At 31.8% G+C, this 16,653-nt stretch overlaps 4 protein-coding genes and 1 long non-coding RNA gene across 12 annotated transcripts in view; all 5 read right to left on the minus strand.

The window, feature by feature from the left end:
- Positions 1 to 16,653, minus strand: part of LOC142230627 (uncharacterized) — a 339,644-nt gene that overhangs the window by 221,819 nt on the left and 101,172 nt on the right. The gene's annotated exons all lie outside the window — the stretch shown is intronic.
- LOC142230618 (carboxypeptidase D) overlaps positions 1 to 16,653 on the minus strand; it is a 266,046-nt gene that overhangs the window by 52,784 nt on the left and 196,609 nt on the right. The window lies entirely within an intron of this gene.
- Positions 16 to 1,506, minus strand: LOC142230543 (serine protease SP24D-like). Its single transcript, XM_075301187.1, has 2 exons — positions 1,248 to 1,506; positions 16 to 617 (listed from the first exon to the last, which is right to left on the minus strand). The coding sequence occupies exons 1-2, from the start codon at positions 1,475 to 1,477 to the stop codon at positions 86 to 88; spliced, it is 762 nt and encodes a 253-aa protein (XP_075157302.1). The 5' UTR covers positions 1,478 to 1,506; the 3' UTR covers positions 16 to 85.
- Positions 5,721 to 6,674, minus strand: LOC142230546 (serine protease SP24D-like). The gene is made up of 2 exons (XM_075301189.1): positions 6,415 to 6,674; positions 5,721 to 6,292 (listed from the first exon to the last, which is right to left on the minus strand). Exons 1-2 carry the CDS (start codon positions 6,642 to 6,644, stop codon positions 5,770 to 5,772), a joined length of 753 nt encoding a protein of 250 aa, XP_075157304.1. The 5' UTR covers positions 6,645 to 6,674; the 3' UTR covers positions 5,721 to 5,769.
- LOC142230625 (serine protease SP24D-like) lies at positions 11,759 to 13,439 on the minus strand. Its single transcript, XM_075301267.1, has 2 exons — positions 13,187 to 13,439; positions 11,759 to 12,349 (listed from the first exon to the last, which is right to left on the minus strand). The coding sequence occupies exons 1-2, from the start codon at positions 13,408 to 13,410 to the stop codon at positions 11,818 to 11,820; spliced, it is 756 nt and encodes a 251-aa protein (XP_075157382.1). The 5' UTR covers positions 13,411 to 13,439; the 3' UTR covers positions 11,759 to 11,817.

Here is a 16,653-nt window from a genome sequence, read left to right on the forward strand (position 1 = left end):
AATAAAAAAATTCACTTTTGTGGCAAAGTATATCTAAATCATTCAAATACGTTTTATTATTACTTTTTTCCTTATAATAAAAAAATTATTCTGAAGACTTCATATTTTCCGAAATCCAATCCTTGTGATAGAATACTTTAGCATATCCATCAGGATTTGATGTGCCACAACCGTTAATAACAAAACCAGCAACACCAACCAATTTTCCTTGATATGTAGCAGGACCGCCTGAATCACCATTACAAACACCATTGTTTTCAGTGTGAGCTAAACAAATCAAGCTATCAAATCCCCAGCCAATTGCGGCATCACATTCCTCAGAGTTTAAAGCCTTTAGAGTATTCCATTGTAAATGTTGGGGTGTTACACCACCGGTGGTTAAACGTCCCCAGCCTGAAACAACAACTTTCTGGCCAGAAGGTACTTCAGAATCGGCCATTTCAATGGGTTTAATGGTATTGGTCCATTCCAATGGTTCCATTAACTCCAAGAGGGCAACATCATTTAAGAAGTTGCCATAATTTTCATGGACAATAATTCGCTTGATATATACCAATGTACCACCATTTACTCGATCAATACTGCCTACACGAACTTGAAATAATTCTGGAGGACGTCTAAATAGAAAATGTATGGAGAGAACGGTAACATTTAAAGGATGTGAGTTGAATTATCAAAATGGCTTCGTAGATGCCAAATACATATTTTTGTGCAATTGCATGTCTTTGCATGTCATATTGCATATCTTTAAAATACGAAAGGCATTTTTGTACACCAGACAATTTTTATGATGCAAACAAATGTCGATAAATTTATTATGAGACTTTAACAAAAGGAAACAAATACTTCGAACTGTATTGGTGCAAATAATTGTACTAATTTCAAAAAATGGTACAAAAAATTTTACTAATTCCAAATTTGGTACAAAAAATTGTACCATTTTCAAAAATTGGCACAAAAAAAGATGAAAACTTTTACAACAATTTGTATCAAAATTTCACAATAAATACAAATTTTCTGCAACCAATTTTTATTATTAATACAAATTTTCTGTATCAAATCCAAAAAGTGGTACAAAAAATTTGTATCAATTTTAAAAATTTTCTACAAATTGTTGGGAAACTTGTCATCGTTATTTTGCGTACCAAAATGAGATGGACAGAGATAAGGACAAGGCACTAACGAAAGATATATATCTATCATCATAGTTTTATTTATGTAAAATTTTAAACATATTATTTACTTACGCCACAATACCATAACCATCCACCACGCAGTGGGCAGCAGTTAGAATGAAACGTTCGTTCAAAATCGAACCACCACACATGTGAAAACCATCGCGTTTTTGCAATGACACCTGATGGGGGAATTGACCAACTTTAGCATTTGCACCACCTACAATGCGACCATTGGGTAAAGCGCAAACAATGGAGGCTAGTGCCACTAAAAGACCAACGAACTTAAAAGCCAAAGCCATTCCGTTGTCTAACTGAACGATTCCATTATAGATCTCCTGGGTATTATATATAACATCCAATTATCAATCCGAATTATTTGCTTTGATTGATATATAGACAGATAGCGATAATAGATTGACCAGTATTATAGGAATAAAAATCGGTGCTTGTAAAATTTTATTAAAAACGAAAATCAAAATTTCCCACTATACACAAGACAAAAAATGCTATCATATACTATGGTTTATCTTTATTGACCCATGAGTGGAATAAAAATATTAATGCCGATACATTCCGGAAACGGGCTGCCTTTACATCTAACCTAACTTAACTTTTACAATAATGAATCGCTTTATCTATAGAGGTGGATCACATCTTGTAAACTTCAGAAAAATGTGGCTATCACCTCCCCATGCAATTGGATCAGTGTTGCCAGTATTTGGGGATATTTCCCCAAGGTGGGCATTTTTCCCGTGAATGGGATATTTTTTTGTGTTGGAACGTCGGAAGTTAGATTAGGTTAGGTTGGCAGCCCGATGTATCAGGCTCACTTAGACTATTCAGTCCATTGTGATACGTTACCACAGTGGTGAACTTCTCTCTTATCACTGAGTGCAGCCCGATTCCATGTTAAGCTCAATATACTTCTACAAAACCTATGTACTTAAAATTTAAATCTAATGTTATGGGACGTAACACAATTTTAACAAAAAATAAAAATGCAAGGAAAGTCTAAAGTCGGGCGGGCCGATTATAATATACTCTGCACAACTTTGTATTTATATCTACATTTTGATCAAATCGCAAATCAGACTTCTACAAAATCTCGGACAATATTTGGGAAATATTTATAATTGTTTAGACAATTTCGTAAAAATGCATTTATGATTCATTCATTGAAAAATTTGAAAATTTGAATTATTTCTACAAGTTGTCGACTTAGCAGTGAGTATCAATGAGCATACAATTTTGGTAAAATTTTTGTCTAGTAAATATAATTTTGCAAAATTTTATATACACGCACAGAAAAACCATGTTTGGACATGGTTGCCGCATCCATGTAATGCTTATCTAGAGCATGTAATTGCCGCGAAAACCATGTATTTTGTCTTTGTAAAAATAGTTTTCGAGCGGAGAAAAATGTATGGTTGCAATAAGCATTTGAATGGTTATCAAATACCGCAAACATGTTCTATCATTTAAATGATAGAATTTGAGACTATTAAATGGTCGGGAAAATCATGTACCTGACCATTCATTTTTTTTTTTACTTTTTTACAGGGAAAAAGTATTTTTATAGGTTAAGTATAGATATGTCTAGAACCATTACATGGCCATAAAGACCATTTACATTTTTTTCGTGACCATTTAATTTTTAAACTTTTTTGCAGCGAAAAGAATTTTATAAAATCATTGAGCAGGTACACACGATTTTCATTTTGCGCGTCAGTCGTGTGTTGATTGGTTCTTGGAATGGACGGAGAATACGGATTTACTGTGTTTTGTGTTAATTTATTTATTCATAAGTGGCACGTGGTTTTATGTGTAAACAAAAAAGGAAAATGTAATTGAAAAATATACCTGTTTTTTGTTCTGCATTTTGCTATATGGATCATTTATTTTTATTTGCAGTTACATGATGTCTGCGTTTGTACATTTGATGGGCACACGATGTAAATATGGAATGATTACTTATTGTTGAAATTGAAATAAAATAGTGTGTGTAAAAATATGTGATGTTTGACATTATAAATACAAACAAACAATGAATTAGTTTATAAATAAATAAAAACAAATAAATAAAGTTAATTTTGTGTTTTCTTTTCTCAAGTGGCGTCCTTTTTTCGACGATGAAAAAAGTTTTTTCATAAAGATCAAAACATTTTAGATTGTGACCATGTTCTTTTAACTAGAAGAAATACATTTTGAATGAATACCATAACATTTTAAATCGTGACCATTGTCTTTTCATTCAAACAAAATTTTAGATAAGGACAATTATATTTTTCTTAGAACCATGTTCATTGATCCAACATGGTTGCAGGTTAAAATGTTACATGGTCGCCGCAAAAATAGCTCCTATCATATTATTTTGCTCTTCGAATATGATTGTGACAATCATGTTTCTTCTCTGCGTGTAGAAATAAAATTTTGCAAAATTTTCTATAGAAATCAAATTTTGACCAAATATATAGAAATAAAATTTTGAATAAAATTTGGCAAAATTTTTTATAGAAATGAAAGTTTGAAAATTTATCAATAGAAATACAATTAAAAAAAATTGTGTAGCAAACAAAATTTTGCAAAATTTTCTATAGAAATAAAATTTTACAAAATATTCTATAGAAACAAAATTTTGACTAAATTTTCTATAGAAATAAAATTTTGACTAAATTTTATACGGAAAAAAATATTTATATAGTAATAAAATTTTTAATACATTTTTTATAACAGTGAGTATCAGTGAGCATCAGTAAGAAAAAAAATTTTTGAGAAAATTTGCTATAGAAATAAAATTTGACATTTTTTTCTTATAGAAATAAAATTTTGAAAACATTATCAATAAAAATACAATTTAAGAAAAATTTTTGTGTAGTAAATAAAATTCTGCAAAATATTCTACAGAAACAAAATTTTGACTTAATTTTGCAAAATTTTTTATAGAAATAAAATTTTACTAAATATTCTATAGAAACAAAATTTTGACTAAATTTGCTATAGAAATAAAATTTTGACTAAATTTTATATGGAAAAAAATATTTATATAGTAATAAAATTTTGAATACATTTTGTATAGCAGTGAGTATCAGTGAGCATCAGTAAGAAAAAAAAATTGAGAAAATATGCTATAGAAATAAAATTTGACAATTTTTTTTTATAGAAATAAACTTTTGAAAACATTATGAATAAAAATACAACTTTAGAAAAATTTTTGTGTAGTATATAAAGTTCTGCAAAATATTCTACAGAAACAAAATTTTGACTAAATTTTCTATAGAAATAAAATTTATGACCAAATTTTCTAATAAAAAAATCTATTACTATAAAATTTTGGCAAAATTTTCTATAGAAATAAAATTTTGATCAAATTTTCTACTAAAAAAGACTATTACTATAACATTTTGGCAAAATTTTCTATAAAAATACAATTTTGACTTAAATTTTTATAGAAATAAAATTATCAATAGAAATAAAATTTTGAAAAAATTTTTGTGTAACAAACAAAATTTTGCAAAATTTTCTATAGAAATAAAATTTTGACTAAATTTTCTATAGAAATAAAATTTTAACTAAATTTTCTATAGAAAAAAATATTTCTATAGTAATAAAATTTTGAATAAATTTTTTACAAATAAAATTTTGACAAAATTTGCTATAGAAATAAAATTTTGAAAAACTGTTTATAGAAATAACATTTTGACAAAATTTTCTATAAAAACAACTTTGAAAAAATTTTCTGTTAATATTCCTTAAAATAAAATAGAAAAAATAATTTCGATTGTTCGAAATATTTCAAATAAATTGATATGGGCATTAAAATGGATCGATCCAGCCCATCCGCTAGTCTAACATTCTAGGAAACATAAAAACACAGCCGTAAGTGGAAGTTGATTTTCATTTACAATCATGCTGTACATTGATCGAATGAATAACGCAATGGAAACTAATTTGCGTAAAAACTTGCTTAGTTACAAAAATGTGAAGTGTTTTAAAAAAATTGGTTAAGCCGGAGTCGGAGTCGAGCAAAACTTTTACGACTCCAGCAAAATCTTCAGACTCCGACTACGACTCCGGCTCCACAGCCCTGGTAACTAATAAGTATTATTATTTTAATAAGAAGTTTATATAATTTCAAATAAAAGTTTAACTGGATCAGTAAATTTTTTAGTTGAATGCAATAAATTGATCAATCAGTAGTCTAATTGATAATTTGTCAATATTGATTAAATATTTACTTGTAACAATTAACATTTTAATTGAATTCAATTAAAATTTTGAATTCAAAATAATTGGTCAAGGAAAAGATCAAAGATCAATCAAAGAATGTATCTCTAATAAATTTATACATATTTGTGTATTATACATACATATTTGTTTTTGTGTTATTTATGAATTTGTTGTGATACAATTTTTTTCAATTTGAGTATATCATAGAGAATATTATCATCCTAATAATTTAGCAAAAATATATGGAAACATTGTGCTTCCTTTTCCTTTCTTAAGATTACTCTCCCATCCCATGAATCCTAAACTATTATCAAATTCATGCAAGTATTTGTTTTTTTTTTATTATTATTTCAAATTCTCAAAATTATTCCGAAGAATTTTTCAATATCCATTCTTTGTGATAGAATACCTTAGCATAACCATCAGGATTTTTGGTACCACAACCGCCAACAACAAATCCAGCAACACCAACTAATTTTCCTTGATAAATGGCTGGACCACCAGAATCTCCATTGCAAGCACCATTATTCTCAGTGTGAGCCAAACAAATTAAACTATCATCTGCAAAATCAATGGTTTGTCTACATTCTTTTGTGGTCAAAGCCTTGAGGGTATTCCATTGCAATATTTCAGAAGAAGGACCATCTGTGGATAAACGTCCCCAACCGGAAATAATAACATCTTCGCCGGCAGGTACTTCAGAATCGGCCAATTCAATGGGTTTGACGTTATTGCTCCATGGCAAAGGGTCTAGCAATTTCAGCAGAGCGATATCATTTAGGAAATTTCCATAGTTTTCGTGGACAATAACACGAGTCACATAAAATATTTTACCAGTTACTCGATAAATGCTTCCCACACGGATGCGGAATGATTCAGGTGGAAGTCTGCGGGGGGAAGTGTTTAAAACACGTTATATAAGAAAGAAAATTGGTAGATATGACATCAGTTTGAGATGCCAAACACTGCGTACAAGAAAAAAATTGAAGAGTATAAAAAATTTACTTACGCCACAGTGGTATTCTTGTCCACCACACAGTGGGCAGCAGTTAAAACGAAACGTTCATTCACAATCGATGCTCCACAGATAGGCAAACCATCTGAACGTTGCAATGACACCTGATAAGGGAATTGACCGACTTCAGCATCTTTACCACCTACCACACGACCATTGGGTAAGGCTCGAACAATGGTGGCAAATATCAATAAAAGACCCACTAACTTTAAACCCATAGCCATTCTATTGTCTAACTGAATGAATCCATTGATTATTCCCTGGATTTTATATCAAATCCAACAAATGTGATCTATCTGATATGCAACAAAGTATGTTCTGTGATTGATATATAGAGGCAATGAATTGACGTGTATTACTACAACATTCTACTTGGAAAATTTTATTAAGTTAAAAAGTTAATTTCCCAGACATATAGTAAAATGAAAAAATATGATAAAGCAGTTAATTTCATTTGTATAGTTTTATAGTTTTTGTGCCACTTTATTGAATAATTTATCACTTTATTATTTATCAATGGTCTACCTTTGCCATATTTTTGTTGTGTCTTAAATAGCATAGATTTATGATTTTGTGCCGCTTTTCCATCATTATTTTATTTATATATTAAATTAATAATTTGTGAAATAAAATAATGATGGAAAAGCGGCATAAAATCATAAATTTAGAGATATAACAAAAGGTGCAAATGTTGTGTACATTTTTATACCCTCCACCATAGGATGGGGGGTATATTAACTTTGTCATTCCGTTTGTAACACATCGAAATATTGCTGTAAGACCCCATAAAGTATATATTCTGGGTCGTGGTGAAATTCTGAGTCGATCTGAGCATGTCCGTCCGTCCGTCCGTCTGCTGAAATCACGCTAACTTCCGAACGAAACAAGCTATCGACTTGAAACTTGGCACAAGTAGTTGTTATTGATGTAGGTCGGATGGTATTGTAAATGGGCCATATCGGTCCACTTTTACGTATAGCCCCCATATAAACGTACCCCCCAAATTTGGCTTGCGGCTCCTCTAAGAGAAGCAAATTTCATCCGATCCGGGTGAAATTTGGTACAAAGTGTTAGTATATGGTCTCTAACAACCATGCAAAAATTGGTCCACATCGGTTCATTATTATATATAGCCCCCATATAAACCGATCCCCCGATTTGGCTTGCGGAGCCTCTAAGAGAAGCAAATTTCATCCGATACGGCTGAAATTTGGTACGTGGTGTAAGTATATGGTCTCTAACAACTATGCAAGGGAGCCACCGTGGTGCAATGGTTAGCATGCCCGCCTTGCATACACAAGGTCGTGGGTTCGATTCCTGCTTCGACCGAACACCAAAAAGTTTTTCAGCGGTGGATTATCCCACTTCAGTAATGCGGGTGACATTTCTGAGGGTTTCAAAACTTCTCTAAGTGGTTTCACTGCAATGTGTAACGCCGTTCGGACTCGGCTATAAAAAGGATGTCCCTTGTAATTGAGCTTAACATGGAATCGGGCAGCACTCAGTTATATAGAGAAGTTCACCAATGTGGTATCACAATGGACTGAATAGTCTAAGTGTGCCCGATACATCGGGCTGCCACCTAACCTAACCTAACAACTATGCAAAAATTGGTCCACATCGGTCAAAAATTATATATAGCCCCGATATAAACCGATCCCCCGAGTTGGCTTGCAGCCTCTAAGAGAAGCAAATTTCATCCGATTCGGCTGAAATTTGGTACATGGTGTTAGTATATGGTCTCTATTGACCATGCAAAAATTGGTCTACATCGGTCCATAATTATGTATAGCCCCCATATAAACCGATCACCAGATTTGACCTTCGGAGCCTCTTGGAAGACCAAAATTCATCCGATTCAGTTGAAATTTGGTACGTGATGTTAGTATATGGAATCCAACAATCGTGCAGGAATTGGTTCATATCAGTCCCTAATTCTATATATAGCCCCCATTTAAACCGATCCGCAGATTTGACCTCCGGTGCCGTTTTGGAGAAGCAAAATTCATCTGATCTGGTGGAAATTTGGTACGTGGTGGTAATATATGATATTTAACAACCATGCCAAAATTGGAACATATCAGTCCATAATCATTTATAGCCCCCATATAAACCGATCCCGAGATTTGGTTTTGGAGCCTCTTGGAGGAGCAAATTTCATCCGAGTCAGTTGAAATTTGGTACATTGTGCTAGTAACATATATGGCCGTTAACAACCATGCCTAACTAGGTCCAAATCGGTCTATAGTTATATATAGCCCTCAGATAAATCGATCCCCAATCACACAAAAAGTGGTCCAAGTTCATAATTGTATATAGCCCACATATAAGCGACCCCCATATTTCAATTCTGGCTCTCTACGTACCATGCAAAAGTCCATATCGATTCGTAATTATTTGTAGACTTACCTATACATACCTTTTTTTGTCTAATATATACCACGTATGGATTAACTTACAATTTAGAAAACGATGTTAAGAAGTTTTAAGAAGTTCTAGAAGAAGTTTCTGCGCAATCCATGGTGGAGGCTACATAAGATTCGGTCTGGCCGAACTTACGGCCGTATATAATTGTTAAATAATTCTTTTTATACAATAATATTTTGTCTAAATTGAGATAATTAATTCCCATAAAAAATCGATATTATCGATGCCTTGAGCAGTGAGTTGTTTTTGCTTCTCATATGAAAAATTTTTCAAGCTGACAATGTACCGCCTAAAAGTATGCCATGACAATTTTTTCTACTATAGGTACCACAGGCTAGTCCTCTGAACTAGAGGTGTGCGCGTGACACGAAATTCTCGTGATACGCGTGATTCACGCGCGAATCACGTGAGTCGTGAACAAAATCGAAAGCAACTCTCGTGAATGTGCGTGAATGGGACTAAAATAAATAAGGCGTGCGAAGGGGTGCGTGAGAAATAAAATCGGTTCGTGAATGTGCGTGAATAAAATTTCTGCAAAATCTCACTCACGACAAAAAAATCACGATTTTATTCATACTCGTATGTTAACTGAAATTAATTTAGCTCTAGAATTGTATTCTATTTTTGAATTTTATTACCTCTGCTGATTTCCGTTTGGAAAATATCGTTAGACTCGTGAATTTGTCGTGAATCACGTGAATTGTTGTGAATCGTGTGAGAGTGTGAGTCTTTAAAAGTAGTTCGTGCGTGAGCGTGTATTCTATTTTTGAATTTTGTTACGTCTGCTGATTTCCGTTTGGAAAATGTCGTGAATCACGTGAATTGTCGTGAATCGTGCGTGAATACTGGTTTTCATTTCGTGAATGTGCGTGAGTGGGTTTGACTACCACACGTATCGTGTGTGAATAACCATTTTGCTTCGTGAATATTCGTGAGTGTGAGTGAAATTTCAGTCACGCGCACACCTCTACTCTGAACAGTCCATTTCAACAAATGATTTTGGTATAAAATGAAAATAACACAAGTTAGGAAAGTCTAAAGTCGGACGGGGCCGACTATATTATACCTTGCAACATTTTGTAGGTCAATACCATTCGATACCATTTCAAATCCTTCAAGTATACATACGAGTAAATCTGAAACGATTTGGATAAACATTTTTAGACTTTTACAAATTCTCTAGACATAATATTTAAATCGGCTCATGCCCTGGGGCGAAACACAATATTAGAAAATATGAAAAACTTTAAATCTAAAGTAATTTTTATGCAATTTCGCAAAAATGCATTTATGATTTATTTATCGGTCGTTAGATATGAATTAGAGGTATAGGAAAATTTGATTTTTAATAAATTTTTACAATTTTTCAACTTAGCACTGGGGATATTAGTCCAGCTATAAAAACATTGTGCAGTGCTGACATAAGGTCTAAGGTAGTCAGCCGCTTTCGTAGAGAACTCAAGGTTCTCACTGAACAGCATAATAGAACTCTGTGCTGGGTACATTATGGGATAATAGGAAATAAGGAAGCGGATGTGCTCGCTAAGTAGGGCGCTCCTGGAACGAATAATGCCCTGGCGTTTTCCACCACTATCTTCTTATCATTACAGGATAGAGGTCAAATATGATGAACTATGGGGAAGACTCTGAATCTCTTCGGATGGTTGTGAACAAACCACGTTGATATGGGACGAAAAGAAACGTATGAATTGCGAAATTTTGATGTCGATGAACAAAGAAGAATTGCGGCCATTGATTGATATCATAAAAGGACACACTTGGGGAACTCAGGGTACGAATAGGACTTAAAGGCGATGATATCTGTAGATGGTGCCTGGACCCGGAAATTACGAAGGACTCGTACCACTTCCTGTGCCAGTGTCCAGCTTTATCCTTTAGAAGAAACAAGATACTGGGTTCCTTTTTCTTTCAGGCTCTCACTGATCTGCAACTTAAGGAACATACTTGCATTCATCAGCGCCTCTGGCTGGTTGTTCTGAGATTTCTGAGATGGGATAATCAACCGCTGAAAAACTTTTTGGTGTTCGGTCGTTGAATAATAAAAACGAATTTTGAAAAAAATCTGTTTTTCTTTGTTAGACCGGGGACTTATCAGCCAACCTGTTATAAAGGTTTTTGTCCCTGGGAGCCACCGTGGTGCAATGGTTAGCATGCCCGCCTTGCATACACAAGGTCGTGGGTTCGATTCCTGCTTCGACCGAACACCAAACAGTTTTTCAGCGATGGATTATCCCACCTCAGTAATGCTGGTGACATTTCTGAGGGTTTCAAAGCTTCTCTAAGTGGTTTCACTGCAATGTGGAACGCCGTTCGGACTCGGGCTATAAAAAGGAGGTCCCTTGTCATTGAGCTTAATGTGGAATCGGGCAGCACTCACTGATAAGAGAGAAGTTCACCAATGTGGTATCACAATGGACTGAAGAGTCTAAGTGAGCCTGATACATCCGGCTGCCACCTAACCTAACCTAACCTAACATAATGTACCAAATTTCAACCAAATCTGATGAAAGCAGAGATCCATATCCGAGGGTCGGTTTATATGGTGGCTATACCTAAAAGTAGTCCGAAAGCGTCTATTTGCCATACCATTCGACCAGAATTAATAAAAACTGCTTGTGCCAAGGTTAAAGTCAATGCAATCGATGTGTTACAAACGGAATGGTGGAGAATATAAAAACTACAGATTTATTAGCGGATCCGAGTATCATGTCATGGGTTTATGAGCCATCCTCTGCGTTAAAATATTCAAACATAGGCCAAATAGTTGTTATCATACCAGACCACCTTCCATATTCCATGCAAATTAAAAGTAAATCGATTAACCTAAGCTGACCACAAAAAGTCTGGCGACGTTTTAGACTAATCAAATTTTTAACAAAAGAAGACGATCAACTCTTAAAGTTTTTATTTCAAAATACAAAAAAAAATATTTCCTCAAATATAATAAAACTATTCCGAGGGAGTCATATTTTCCAAAATCCATTTCTTGTGATAGAATACCTTGGCATAACCATCTGGATTTGTGCTGCCACAGCCATCGACAACAAAACCAGCAACACCAACCAATTTACCCTGATAAGTAGCTGGACCACCAGAATCACCATTGCAAACACCATTGTTCTGGGTATGTGCCAAACAGATCAAGCTATCATATCCCCATTCAATAGCTTTTTCACATTCTTCCGTTGTCAAAGCCTTAAGGGTGTTCCATTGTAAACGTTGGGGAATGGGACCACCGGTGAATAAACGACCCCAACCGGAAACAATGACATCTTCACCGGAAGGTACTTCAGAATCGGCCATTTCAATGGGTTTAATATTATCGGTCCATACCAAAGGTTGTTCTAGTTCCAAGAGAGCGACATCATTTAAGAAATTACCATAGTTTTTATTGACAATGATACGTTTCAATTGCAATAATTTTCCACCGTTCATATATAGAACGCTACCAACACGGACACGGAAGAAATGAGGAGGATACCTGGAGATGGAATTTAGCAAACTCATTAAAAAGTTTCAAATTGTAATAAGAAAATTATTATTGCTTTTAATTTTCTACAAGTAAGCAAAACTATTTTAATCAATATGATCACCACAATCATTTAATGTCCCTTAAGATCATTTTCACATTCAACAAACTTGTAATTATTTATTAAATACACTGGGGGTGATGAATAAACACCTCATAAATTCAGAATAGGAATAGAAATATAATCACCTCAAATATGTTTCAAGATTATAAAGTTTTTGTTTTTTTCATGGGGAACATATTACATGTTTATAGAAACCATAATAATTTCTAGGAAAATATGTATTTGACAAGCATATTTCTGTTTGTCGAGAAAATATACTTTTGTCACAAAAATGTTCCATGTTTCCCGTGAAAAAGTAAGATTATACTCTTGAAATATGTTTGCGGCGATTATATTACTCCTCTGTGTGCATAGACACCCATATAAGGAATATGATCCCCTCAAACATATTTAAAGATCAAGAACATGTAACCTGCTTGCGGCAACCATACTATTTTCTCAGAAAATATGTATATGACTGTGGGAAACACATTTTGGTTTGACAAGACAGCAATATTTTTGTCACAAACCTATTATTTTCTAGTCAAACAGAAAAAAAACTTTTTTCAGGATCATAAAGTTCCTTATTCCTTATATCTGATTGCGGCAAATGTATTTCTGTATGACGAAAAAACAAATTTCCAGGTACCCGGTGAAAAAGTAAAAATATGATCATGAAACATGTTTGCGGTAATCATATTTCCGATTAGCGTTTTTTTGTGAGGAATATCAATACAAGAACTTACGCTTCAACACCAGCACCAACAACAACACAATGGGCCGCGGTAAGAATGAAACGTTCATTTAATATCGAACCACCACAGGTATGAGAACCATCCGAACGTTGCAACGAAACCTGATGGGGAAATTGGCCAACTTCAGCATCAGCCCCACCAACCACTCGATCACTGGGCAAAGCCCGAACAATATTGGTTAATACCAGTAAAATATTTACCAACGTCAATGCCATTGTATTGTCCAACTGAACCAATCCATCAAGTATTCTTGGGTTTTTATATAGGGCCAGTCAGACTATGAAGAATTTTCCTATACCATAATGGCTACCTAGGCTAAGTCGTCATTCATAAATTCTCCGAAGATGTCTCATTTTGAAATCTCATCAAACTTTAGTAAGACAATATAATTCAGGACTTTTAACTTTTAATTATCTTCAATTACTGAAAGTGATAAATAAGCGACTTAGATCACTTTTGCAATAAAATCTTAGATATGTATTAGAAATATTTTTCTGGATTTTCTTCAAGTACCTCTCCAGACTTTCTTCAAGTACTTTGATTGATAAATGCGAAGATATGAAGAATAGTTTTGGAAGCAATGGTAATACAAAGAGCCGACAGGCAGACACTAGAATAATCAAAAAAGTATAAAAAATAATGGCATAATACACCGACAATATCACTATTTTCTTTGTTTATATAGTAGATAAGTGCTAGAAGGTATAGCTCGGCTAAAAGATAGTTCCATGAGGTAAGACTTAAAATTCTTGTTAAAATTGTGTCGAGTGGTAGCCTACTTCGGAAATTAAATTACATCTTTATAAAAATAGATTTAGGTCATCGAAGTAAGGTAAGAATGTAAACTTTTTTTATTACTTCTTCATTAAAAAAAATTAATTAAAAAGCACAGAAACAAATCATTGACGCCACATGATGTCCATAATAACCACGCCGCAGTTAATTCTTGCTATTTTTCGAAACGCATATACAGAAAAAGTAACACGAAATTTTTTCAAATAATATTTTAATTTAAAAACAAAAATATTTCATTAAAAATTTAATTGATCCAATTAATTTTTAATTAAAGCCAATTACAAAAGTTAATTGTATTAACAATAATAATTTAATGTACCTTAAGATCATTTCCATCCCCTGGGCTGGGGTGATGAATAAACACTTCGCAAACCCAGACTAGGTCACCTCAAACATGTTTCAAGAGCATAATATTATTTTTCACGTGGTACATGAGGTAATTTCTCGTCGCAATTATATTATTTTCTCGGAAAATATGTATTTGATTTCGACAAGCATATTTCTGTTTGACGAGATAACAGTATTTTTGTAACAAAAATGTTCCATGTTTCCCGTGAAAAAGTAAGATTATACTCTTGAGAGGGTTTGAGGTACTTAACTATATTCCTCCTCTGTGTGCACAAATACCCAGAGAAGGAATATGATGCCCTCAAACATATTTCAAGAACATAATGTTCTTTTTTCACGGGAAACATGTTACCTGCTTGTCGAACCCATATTATTTTCTCGACAAATATGTATCTGGTTTATGTTTGGTCCATGTAACCCGTGAAAAAGTAAAAATTGTATTAATTAATATTCAATTGAATCATTTAATTCTTTATTTACTTTGATGATTGTTACAATCTATAATTTCTATGACGACATTTTAATTATAAATAAATTGTATTAGTTAATCCTCCGATGGGTGGAAAGGTCCCTGTGGACTTTTGAATTCATGCATAAATCAGTCTTTTATATGCTTTCCAATATGATGGCTTATCACTTTCTGTACTAATTAGTATAGGTAGGCATAAACTACCATGTTTGAGATCAGGTAAACTATAGATTTATACAATAATAGAAGTTAAAAACTTCCACAGGGACTTCACAACCATGAATAGTTTATGTTAAATAAATTTGTGAGTTTAGGAATTAAAATGAAATAATTGATTTAACACAAAAAAAAAAAAACATGTTTTCTGCTTACTAAAATTTTCATATAGTTTAGTTTACATTGACGGCCATTGTCAGTGTTTGAATGTTATACTCATGTTTACTCAGAGAATATTTGAGGCGAACTTAGGATACGAAAAATTTAAATGTGAAATTCTGATATAATATAGCGAGCTCCGTCCGTCTGTTGAAATCACGCTAATTTCCAAACTAAACAACAAATTGGTCAATAATTATAATTCTATAGAAATAATGTTTTGATAAAATTTTCTATAGAAATAAAATTTTGACGAAATTTTCTATAGAAATAAAATGTTGACAAAATTTTCTATAGAAGTAAAATTTAGACAAAATTTTCTATAGAAATAAAATTTTGACAAAATTTTCTATAGAAATAAAATTTTGACAAAATTTTCTATAGAAATACAATTTTGACAAAATTTTCTATAGAATAAAATTTTGACGAAATTGTCTATAACAATAAAACTTTGAAAAAATTTTCTATAGAAATAAAATTTTGAAAAAAAATTCTATATGAGTAAAATTTTGATAAAATTTTCTATAGAAATAAAAGTTTGACAAAATTTTCTAAAGAAATAAAATTTTTACAAAATTTTCTATAGAAATAACATTTTGACAAAATTTTCTATAGAAATAAACTTTTGACAAAATTTTCTATAGAAATAAAATTTTGATAAAATTTTCTATAAAAATAAAATTTTGACAAAATTTTCTATAGAAATAAAGTTTTGACAAAATTTTCTATAGAAATAAAATTTTGACAAAATTTTCTATAGAAATAAATTTTTGACAAAATTTTCTATAGAAACAAAATTTTGACAAAATTTTCTATAGAAATAAATTTTTGACAAAATTTTCTATAGAAACAAAATTTTGACAAAATTTTCGATAGAAATAAAATTTTGACAAAATTTTCTATAGGAATAACATTTTGACAAAATTGTTTATAGGAATAAAATTTTGACAAAATTTTCTATAGAAATAAAATTTTGACAAAATTTTCTAAAGAAATCAAATTATGACAAAATTTTCTACAGAAATAAAATTTTGACAAAATTCTCCATAGAAATAAAATTTTAACAAAATTTTTTATAGAAATAAAATTTTGACAAAATTTTCTATAGAAATAAAATTTTAACAAAATTTTCTATAGAAATAAAAGTTTGACAAAATTTTCTATAGAATTAAAATTTTGACAAAATTTTCTATAGAAATAAATTTTTGACAAAATTTTCTATAGAAATAAATTTTTGACAAAATTTTCTATAGAAATAAATTTTTGACAAAATGTTCTATAGGAATAACATTTTGACAAAATTTTCTATATATATAAAGTTTTGACAAAATTTTCTATATATATATAAAGTTTTGAAAAAAAAATCTATAGAAATAAAATTTTCTATAGAAAAAAATGCGCAAAATTATCTATAGAAATAGCATTTTCGGAAAATTTTTCTATAGAAAAAAATTATCTATAGAAATAAAAA

The sequence above is a fragment of the Haematobia irritans genome, chromosome 3, assembly GCF_050003625.1.
Source record: "Haematobia irritans isolate KBUSLIRL chromosome 3, ASM5000362v1, whole genome shotgun sequence".
Lineage (NCBI taxonomy): Eukaryota > Metazoa > Arthropoda > Insecta > Diptera > Muscidae > Haematobia > Haematobia irritans.